The sequence below is a fragment of the Rhamphochromis longiceps genome, linkage group LG5 (genome assembly GCF_057381845.1).
Source record: "Rhamphochromis longiceps isolate RC_006_pf linkage group LG5, R_longiceps_female_GT1.1, whole genome shotgun sequence".
Lineage (NCBI taxonomy): Eukaryota > Metazoa > Chordata > Actinopteri > Cichliformes > Cichlidae > Rhamphochromis > Rhamphochromis longiceps.
Window position 1 is genome coordinate 11775667 of NC_140561.1, and position 10231 is coordinate 11785897.

At 39.0% G+C, this 10231-nt stretch overlaps 2 protein-coding genes across 2 annotated transcripts; both read right to left on the minus strand.

Moving 5' to 3' along the window:
* Positions 1-7: 7 nt before the first annotated feature.
* LOC146669297 (uncharacterized) lies at positions 8-4350 on the minus strand. The gene is made up of 9 exons (XM_085405851.1): positions 3832-4350; positions 3434-3652; positions 2818-2880; positions 2691-2729; positions 2555-2609; positions 2156-2234; positions 2016-2082; positions 1785-1933; positions 8-1688 (listed from the first exon to the last, which is right to left on the minus strand). Exons 1-9 carry the CDS (start codon positions 4348-4350, stop codon positions 1238-1240), a joined length of 1641 nt encoding a protein of 546 aa, XP_085261977.1. The 3' UTR covers positions 8-1237.
* Positions 4351-6039: 1689 nt separating this feature from the next.
* LOC146669298 (uncharacterized) lies at positions 6040-10231 on the minus strand. The gene is made up of 9 exons (XM_085407867.1): positions 9830-10231; positions 9429-9653; positions 8813-8875; positions 8686-8724; positions 8550-8604; positions 8151-8229; positions 8011-8077; positions 7780-7928; positions 6040-7683 (listed from the first exon to the last, which is right to left on the minus strand). The coding sequence occupies exons 1-9, from the start codon at positions 10184-10186 to the stop codon at positions 7233-7235; spliced, it is 1485 nt and encodes a 494-aa protein (XP_085263993.1). The 5' UTR covers positions 10187-10231; the 3' UTR covers positions 6040-7232.

A 10231-nucleotide genomic window follows, 5' to 3' on the forward strand; every position in this document is an offset into this window, starting at 1 on the left:
ACCGACTACAATACAGAACCTCTTTAATGTTTGACCCATGCTGCAGTAGAAAAACAAAGCAAACAAAAAACCATACATCCACATCTCCTGATGAGGCGCCGACTAGACAGTCCAATAGAAAACTTTTACGCCACCATAAGCCAGATAGATCCACCTGTGGGGGTGGTTAAGTGTTATCCCACCCAGCGTCAAGCAATTTAAAACAGTTTAAAATGAAACTGAAAAATAACCCGAAAGCTTACAAGAAAAAAAAATTCCTTCGAATTGTTTTGGGTTGTTTTTTTTTGTTTTGTTTTTTTTACATCTGCAAGGAAAATAAAAAGCAATGAAAAAATAACGATATGAGGTGATGAAGGGTAAAAACTTCAAGTACCTGAATGGTTTTAAAACCATAAGGAGGAAAAACAGGCTTAGTGTATCAGCAAGCCTCTTCAAGGCCACTTCAAATTGTAACCTGCATAAACAATATAACATTATCCAACCTTTATGCAACCAAAGAAGGTGTGGGGTTTATCACCTGTAAGACTGAGAATGAATTTATATGATACAATATCCATGTAACGTGATATATATTAATGAAACCGACAGTTTCCTTAAAAAACATAACTGAAGACAGAAATTTAGCTGACCGAAAAAAACAACCAGTAATGTTGCCTGGCATTTCAGTAAAAACATCACATTTCATCCTTTTTTATTACAGACAGAGGTGCTTGAATCTAACCACAGATGGGTTGATGTCAGTTGTCTCAGGAAAAGGAAGGATTGTGGCTTTTCTAGTTTAAAAGTTTATTTCCAGGGGGGCGTGAACAATTTTGTAGTTATGTTTAAGTAGTGTTTCATAAATTTTGTCCACATGGTATAGTGGTTTAGACATTCACCTAACATTTAACATCAATCTTCAATACCAGAAGGAGACGCATATCCCTCTGAGGTTGTGTCAGGAAGGAGAGCAGCATAAAAAAATCACTGTTAAGATTCAGTCTCCTTCTGTGCTTGGGCATCCCTGACCACAACGTTTTGGATTTTCCTTTGGAACCACACAAACCCATCGTTAGGTTTATAGTTCAAATATGCAAAGCTGATGAATACTGAAGTAAGCAAACATTTCCATAAAGAATCAGGCCTTTTGACTAACTGCACTGTTGAACTAAATCACTGGATCTGCATACACTCCATACACAGTATAATTTATCAGTATTATTCAGCATAAGATGAATAAGCTTTTCATTGTCATCAATCAATCTTCATTATGGCTGAAAGTTTCTTCACCCTCATGAGACTCATACTCTGCATTGTTACACGACTCATCTGCAGACAGGTTTTCCTCTTCTTGTGCTTCACTGTCAGAAATCACAGTGTCCTCCTGTGACTCCAGAGAGTCAGCGGCCTCTTCCTTTGCTGCCTTGGGCTGCATTGACCACAATTTTTGGATTTTCTTTGGGCACCACACAAACTCATCTTTAGGCTCATAGTTCAAATATGCATACTTGATGAGACCTCTGCACTTTTTCTTATCAAGTACAGCAAACATAAAGTAGCTGAGGACGCTGTCCCTGATGTTTGGAAGTTGTCCATTGACCAGAGTCTCCTCCAGGAAGAAGTGGACCAGAGGGGCTTGGTAGTGACGGTAACCCAGGTTTCCCAGACACTTCAGGATGCGAGTGATGCGCAGGCTGTTGTGTGTGTGACTGTCAGACAGTGATCAGTCCCAAAATTAGATCATTTACAGCTTTTTGTCACTTTTACTGCACACAGATTTTTTTTAAATTCAGAGGTAGTTTTACCTGTTAAGGTTGTCAAATCTTTCTTCCCAGTGCTTTGCTCTCCTGACTTCTCCAGTTTTTTCATCACACAACACGATACCATAAAAGTCCAACATGAGCTTATACGACTTCACCAGGTTTTCCTGTGCAAGGCTGTGATTACAAAAATCCTGAAGGAAACATCGAACCTCTATCAGTGTATAAGACATGTTTTCTTTTTAAATCATAACTTGGTAACTTTCACAGGTTTACCGTAATTTCTTCCTTTGTCAGTGTACTGGCCTCATAGTTCACTCCTGGTTCTTGCAGTGGGAACAACCTTTGAGAGAAAATGTCGTTACAAACTGGAACTGAACTTTTTACATCATATTTGTGACTATAGAGTAACTTACCACTGAATATATGTGTGCACGTACTCAAGGCTTTCATAGTCTCCATACCATTGTTCATGGAACTCAGTTATGCTGACACCTGGTATCAAATACAAGTCACAGCAAATAAATCTGTTTGCAAATGAAGCTGCACAGATTACGATTTATCCAGTGATCACTGAGGTGGTTCAAACTGATATTTCTGTACTATAAAATATCTTTTTCTGACTCCATGTCCTTGTGTGAAATGGTATTCTTCTTCAGGTCTCTGAAGTTATTCCAATGTCATGAAGATATTTTGAATACTTGAAAAAGATGAGATGAATAACAAAACAGATCTACTAAACTCTTCTTCTTGAATGAAAACACATGTATGTTATGTTCAGTTTAAGGACATTTGGGTGCTGGTAAAAGGCCTACCGTCTGGCACCGATCGTTTCTTTCCAAGGTAGAAATTCAGATTAGACTTGTCGTCCTACACAAGAGAAAAGAATTTGATTCAAACCATTTATTTTGTTCTTCTTTGAAATAAATCTAAAAACAAACGTTTACATACATTTGTGTTCTTCTTCCTGTGCTGTGTCTTGATTTGGCTCTGCAGGGACACATAAAAGAACAACATGTGCTTGGCTCGTGCTTAAACATGAGAGTGTGTGTTTACAGTGTGTGTGTGTGAGACTTACAGGGTAGTCATGTCTGTAGTTCTGCATGTCTCTCGCAGCACGTTCAAATCTGCTGAAGTTGTACTGGAACACAGAAGACAAATGAAGTTCAGGGGTAACACTGCACAGCTAAAGGAGACATTCAGTAACCCAAAGATCATCCTTGGAGATCCTCCATCTTTATTTACAATAAATGGGTTTCTGTCTTTGTGCATATGTCATTCTGTGGCTCTTTGTATTCATTTGTTGATCTCATATTGATTATTTCAGAGATATATTTCACAACACAAAATGTAGTCACCACTCTAAAAATGTTTCTGGTTATCTACTTCTTTGTTCACCATTGTTATTTATGTCCATTTTATCTTTCCCACTGATTTTAATCTCTTTTGGGAAATTTTAAATGTCTTTCTTTGGCTTTTTGTTGTTTTTTTGAGCCATCTTTGTGATTTTTTTCTTGCAGGAAAAATCAAGAAATGTGAACAGAGCTATCACCTCAATAAAGTTCTCTGGAGGGGCCATCTAACACCTTGGGCCTGTGGGCCTGTGACAGGTGGCTCCTTTTATGCCTGCAGTAAATGATTTGTGAGCAGACGTGGAAAATCAAAGCACTTGTGACAGGCACTGGCTTACTTACATAGTTTGTTGACCGTCTGATCCTGCTGGGTGGGCTCTCCTCATTCGGGTCGGTCTCCCAGGTTGAATCATAGTCGCAGTAGAATCCATCCGTAGTGTGAACTCGATACTCTGTGCTGTCAAACTCTTCCTCTTCTTCTTCCGGCCCTGTCAGCTTCTTCCCTTCGTCAACTGCATTTTCCGTGCGCATTTCAGACTCATTTGGGTGTACCATAGAAACCTAAAAGGAATAAAGTAAAGAGCAAACCACGGCATTGTGCCATGTTTGTATCTCCAAGTTGCCTGTTATACAGTCGATCAATTCTTTTTCACGTTTTACATTCACAGAATACGAACTTAAAACGTTTGGTGAGAAACCTGCATGATCACCTTACTGTAAATGTTCATTTCTTTACTCACATTTTCATCAACGGTCTCAACTCGATCATTTTGAAAGTTATCTTGGTTAGACCTTGTCCACTTGGTCTCGGGCTCCTCACCATTATCTGAGGACCTCTTTAGTTCGGGACTAATAACCCTCTCTGCATCGTCAGGTGAATTCTTGAGTGCACGTGTGTTGTCATCGCTTGTTTCAGACTCATTTCTGTCTTTCTTTGAAAAAGTTAAAGGTCCAAACACCATCTGTGTGCGGCGCACTATCCAATCCCGAAGCGAGCGAAACCCACTGTATCCAACCGTGGTGCCAGCTCCATGCTCTCTGCTGTCAAACTCTTCTTCTTCTGGCCCTGGCAGCTTCCTCCCGGACTCCCGGCCTTCGTCAGCCTCATGTTGACCCTCACTGACATCCCCCTCTGCGTCTTCAGATAAACTTCTGAATGAATCTTCGTTTTCTGTGCTTGTTTTAGACTCATTTCTGTCTACGTTCCTGTCCAAAGTTGAGTACGGTGAAGCAGAGCTCTTGTTTCTAAACCACGCCATTATGTTTATATCTCATAGTCTGTTTCACTTTCACTTTTCCCGTCCAAAGACAACTTTGCAGACAGAATACAGATATCATGTTCCCTTATAATTATATAAAAGGAGCACAGAAAAGAACATGCTAACTTTCTTTCTTCTTCTTCTTCTTATGCTTATATAGGCAGGATATACATGATTAATATTATAGCGTAACTATTATGTATTTGTCTGCAGATCAAAGGGAGACTAGTGTTTAGCACCGCCCACTGATGCAGGTCAGGGGCGTTTCCAGGATTTGTAAAATAAGGTGACACAGGGGTGAACAGAGCAGGGTGGCCACTGGCAGTGTTGGGGAGTAACGGAATACATGTACCGCAGTTACGTATTTAAAATACAAAATATGAGTGACTGTATTCTGTTACAGTTACCGTTTAAAAAGGTGGTATTCAGAATACAGTTACTTTGTTGAAATGAATGGATTACACGGGGGTCTTTTCCTGTTTCATATGTTAGGCTGTCCCCTCTCTCTTGTTGGTAATTCCACGCCGGTGGAAACCCAAACAAAGCACGCATTAAGAGCCTCTAATGCCTGTGTCTCAATCTAGCGGCCCATGTCACCCCTACTTGTGGCCACATAATGACGTGAAGAAATATTTTTAAAAAATGATTCTTCAAAAAATGTTTTAATATGAAAGCAATAGTCAAAGTGTTACAAGCATTGCCCTAAAGAATGTAGCCTCACGGGCAGTGTAGCCCAGTTGTAAGTAAGCTATTAAGACTCGACTGTACACTGTGTTCGTGTTTTCAATAATTTCCATTGGAGAAGTCTTTCAACGCCTCTCTCTGTCTCTCGCTAGCAAAGTTGACCCGGACAACAAAGTAAAGCTAGTTTTCGGCTACGACCCGACATGGAACCCGACATATTAGCCAGAGGTCCCTTTATGGTTTTACGCCTTTACAGTTCGGAGCCACAGACCTGTTTTATATACACGCGGTATAGTTTTATATACGAGATTGCTGCAAAAAGTGCAGCCTTACCTAATGTCCACCTACTGTTACTCACTTTATATTAAGATTTAAAAATCTAGTTGGTATTGGTATGGCGAGTAACCTGCAGTAACAGTAATAAATCACACAGCAATAGTACATTCATGTAGTTGTAAAAAACCATGATAATATATTAAGTAATCCAAAGTATTCAGAATACGTTACTCTCACTGAGTAATGTAATGGAATATGTTACAAAATACATTTTGGGGCATGTATTCTGTAATCTGTAGTGGAATACATTTTAAAAGTAACCTTCCCAACACTGAATACAGGATATCAGAATATGTAATCTAAGTAACTATATGTGTTATCTTGTGTTATCTTTGTCTAATATTTAAATTTGTTTGATGATCTGAAACATTTAAGTGTGACAAAATAGCAAAAAAAAACCCCAAACACTTTTCCCACACCAGTGTATATGGCTGGGTAACTTGATATATAGGAATGCAATTTATCTGCAAAATAATAAAAGCAAGAAATCAGAGCTTTAAAATCATTCACATCATCATCATCATCATCATCATCGTTTATTTGTATAGCACTTTAAAAACACACCAGGCAGACCAAAGTGCTGAACAACACAGATCAAAACAACTAGCAAAATTAAAAATACAATAAAATTATTAAAAATACAATAAAATTAATAAGAAAGGTGTCAGTTTCCTGCAAAGTTACAAGCCAGGGAATAAAAATAGGTCTTCAATCTGGACTTAAAGACCTGCACTGATAACGCTTGTCTAATATGGAGGGGAAGGTTATTCCAAAGCATCGGACCTGCAATTGAGAACGCTCGCTCTCCTCTGCCTTTCAGCATGGAGTACAAAGTCTAATCTTTGCATTATAAACACAGTGGAGTAAAAGCAGAAAGTGGCATAGAAATACCTAAATAAGGTAAAAGTACATTAAAGCTTTACTTCAGCAATATTCTCAGTTACATTCCTGCTGTTCCCATCCATGCTGTCGATTTAGGTGATTTTTCTTTTTTAAAAAAGAAAGAAATCTAAATGCTCTCCCTTTGTCTCTGTGGAGCCTGCAAAAGATGGTGCTCACAGTCTGGTGGGAACACAAGCTATTTTTGTTTCAGCTCAACTGTTTGAACCCATTTGATGAAATTTGCCTCAGTTTTAAAAACCCTTTTCTTTCAAATATTAACGGAGCAAGTATTCAACTTTAAAGTTGTGTGTAATTTCTTTGCCTTCACATTGTTGTTTAGCTGTGATGATTGCTGGTGTAAGGAGTCAGGTGACAGAATTAGAAAGTGAACAGTTGAGGCTGTTAACCTTTGATGGGCAGCAATATTTGGGAGTCTGTCAGAGATTTTTATGTCCTTTTGTAAAGTGACCAACTGTAGTAATACACGAATTGGCTTTGTAACTGACTGTAACATTTTTTATCTTGCCACCCTCTAATTTTATTTTGGCCACAACCTTTACTAACCTGCGATTTGAATATGCAACTCTGAAAGGAAATTAAGACAGATATAAAACAACAAGATGTGAACTTTCTGAATGAGAATGTTTTAATTCTAGACACAAGAACGCAAAAACATTTAGTAATTGATCCCACATAGTCACACAATAACATTAACCCTTGAATTTTGTGTAAAACATGCATCCATTTCAGAACGCTTCATTATTTATGTTCAGAAAAAGAATTAATTGCGAATAAAAATCCAAACTTTAAGTTGTAAATGTTGAAGTAAACAAACATTTCTATAAAGAATCAAGCCCTTTGACTCAGTGTGTAAAGCACAATAACCTGCTAGTAATCTAAGATCTACAGTGTTGAACTAAATCACTCCATACTTCAGTGCAATTTATCAGTATTATTCATAAGCTTTCCATTGTCATCAATCAATCTTCATTATGGCTGAAAGTTTCTTCACCCTCACAAGACTCATACTCTGCATTGTTACACGACTCATCTTCAGACAGGTTTTCCTCTTCTTGTGCTTCACTGTCAGAAATCACAGTGTCCTCCTGTGACTCCAGAGAGTCAGCGGCCTCTTCCTTTGCTGCCTTGGGCTGCTTTGACCACAATTTTTGGATTTTCTTTGGGCACCACACAAACTCATCTTTAGGCTCATAGTGCAAATATGCATACTTGATGAGACGTCTGCGCTTTTTCTTATCAAGTACAGCAAACATAAAGTAGCTGAGGACGCTGTCCCTGATGTTTGGAAGTTGTCCGTTGACCAGAGTCTCCTCCAGGAAGAAGTGGACCAGAGGGGCTTGGTAGTGACGGTAACCCAGGTTTCCCAGACACTTCAGGATGCGAGTGATGCGCAGGCTGTTGTGTGTGTGACTGTCAGACAGTGATCAGTCCCAAAATTAGATCATTTACAGCTTTTTGTCACTTTTACTGCACACAGATTTTTTTTAAATTCAGAGGTAGTTTTACCTGTTAAGGTTGTCAAATCTTCCTTCCCAGTGCTTTGCTCTCCTGACTTCTCCAGTTTTTTCATCACACAACACGATACCATAAAAGTCCAACATGAGCCCGTACGACTTCACCAGGTTTTGCTTTGCAATGCTGTGATTACAAAAATCCTGAAGGAAACATCGAACCTCTATCAGTGTATAAGACATGTTTTCTTTTTAAATCATAACTTGGTAACTTTCACAGGTTTACCGTAATTTCTTCCTTTGTCAGTGTACTGGCCTCATAGTTCACTCCTGGTTCTTGCAGTGGGAACAACCTTTGAGAGAAAATGTCGTTACAAACTGGAACTGAACTTTTTACATCATATTTGTGACTATAGAGTAACTTACCACTGAATATATGTGTGCACGTACTCAAGGCTTTCATAGTCTCCATACCATTGTTCATGGAACTCAGTTATGCTGACACCTGGTATCAAATACAAGTCACAGCAAATAAATCTGTTTGTAAAAGAAGCTGCACAGATTACGATTTATCCAGTGATCACTGAGGTGGTTCAAACTGATATTTCTGTACTATAAAATATCTTTTTCTGACTCCATGTCCTTGTGTGAAATGGTATTCTTTTTCAGGTCTCTGAAGTTATTCCAATGTCATGAAGATATTTTGAATACTTGAAAAAGATGAGATGAATAACAAAACAGATCTACTAAACTCTTCTTCTTGAATGAAAACACATGTATGTTATGTTCAGTTTAAGGACATTTGGGTGCTGGTAAAAGGCCTACCGTCTGGCACCGATCGTTTCTTTCCAAGGTAGAAATTCAGATTAGACTTGTCGTCCTACACAAGAGAAAAGAATTTGATTCAAACCATTTATTTTGTTCTTCTTTGAAATAAATCTAAAAACAAACGTTTACATACATTTGTGTTCTTCTTCCTGTGCTGTGTCTTGATTTGGCTCTGCAGGGACACATAAAAGAACAACATGTGCTTGGCTTGTGCTTAAACATGAGAGTGTGTGTTTACAGTGTGTGTGTGTGAGACTTACAGGGTAGTCATGTCTGTAGTTCTGCATGTCTCTCGCAGCACGTTCAAATCTGCTGAAGTTGTACTGGAACACAGAAGACAAATGAAGTTCAGGGGTAACACTGCACAGCTAAAGGAGACATTCAGTAACCCAAAGATCATCCTTGGAGATCCTCCATCTTTATTTACAATAAATGGGTTTCTGTCTTTGTGCATATGTCATTCTGTGGCTCTTTGTTTTCATTTGTTGATCTCATATTGATTATTTCAGAGATATATTTCACAACACAAAATGTAGTCACCACTCTAAAAATGTTTCTGGTTATCTACTTCTTTGTTCACCATTGTTATTTATGTCCATTTTATCTTTCCCACTGATTTTAATCTCTTTTGGAAAATTTTAAATGTCTTTCTTTGGCTTTTTGTTGTTTTTTTGAGCCATCTTTGTGATTTTTTTCTTGCAGGAAAAATCAAGAAATGTGAACAGAGCTATCACCTCAATAAAGTTCTCTGGAGGGGCCATCTAACACCTTGGGCCTGTGGGCCTGTGACAGGTGGCTCCTTTTATGCCTGCAGTAAATGATTTGTGAGCAGACGTGGAAAATCAAAGCACTTGTGACAGGCACTGGCTTACTTACATAGTTGGAGTTTGTTGACCGTCTGATCCTGCTGGGTGGGCTCTCCTCATTCGGGTCGGTCTCCCAGGTTGAATCATAGTCGCAGTAGAATCCATCCGTAGTGTGAACTCGATACTCTGTGCTGTCAAACTCTTCCTCTTCTTCTTCCGGCCCTGTCAGCTTCTTCCCTTCGTCAACTGCATTTTCCGTGCGCATTTCAGACTCATTTGGGTGTACCATAGAAACCTAAAAGGAATAAAGTAAAGAGCAAATCACGGTATTATGCCATGTTTGTATCTCCAAGTTGCCTGTTATACAGTTGATCAATTCTGGTTTTTACATTCACAGAATACGAACTTAAAACGTTTGGTGAGAAACCTGCATGATCACCTGTTACTGTAAATGTTTATTTCTTTACTCACATTTTTATCAGCGGTCTCAACTCGATCATTTTGAAAGTTATCTTGGTTAGACTTTGCTCGCTTGCTCACGGGCACCCCATCTTCGTCTGAGGTCCTCTTCTGTCCGTCACTAATAGCCTTCTCTTCATCGTCAAGTGAATTCCTGAGTAGACGTGTGTTGTCGTCGCTTGTTTCAGGCTCATTTCCGTCTTTCTTTGAATAAGTTAAAAATCTAAACAGTGGAACCAGTGGAAAAAGCAAGAACAGTAAAGGATTCCTGTGGCGCACTATCCAGTGCCAAAGCGAGCGAATCCCATTGTATCCAAACCAATGCATTATTACTTTACAGCAGCGACACAGCACCGACATAACCCTCATGCGTGAAGATAATCGGTCAGTCTGTTTCGCTTTCCCTTACGCACT

Coding starts and splice junctions, on each gene's coding strand:
- LOC146669298 (XM_085407867.1), bottom strand. CDS start 10,186: ATGAGGGTTATGTCGGTGCTGTGTCGCTGCTGTAAAGTAATAATGCAT. Junction 8,876..9,428: donor GGTCAACAAACTCCAACTAT/GTAAGTAAGCCA, acceptor TCTGTGTTCCAG/TACAACTTCAGCAGATTTGA. Junction 8,230..8,549: donor GAAACGATCGGTGCCAGACG/GTAGGCCTTTTA, acceptor ATTTGATACCAG/GTGTCAGCATAACTGAGTTC.
- LOC146669297 (XM_085405851.1), bottom strand. CDS start 4,350: ATGGCGTGGTTTAGAAACAAGAGCTCTGCTTCACCGTACTCAACTTTG. Junction 2,235..2,554: donor GAAACGATCGGTGCCAGACG/GTAGGCCTTTTA, acceptor ATTTGATACCAG/GTGTCAGCATAACTGAGTTC. Junction 1,934..2,015: donor TGACAAAGGAAGAAATTACG/GTAAACCTGTGA, acceptor TGTTTCCTTCAG/GATTTTTGTAATCACAGCCT.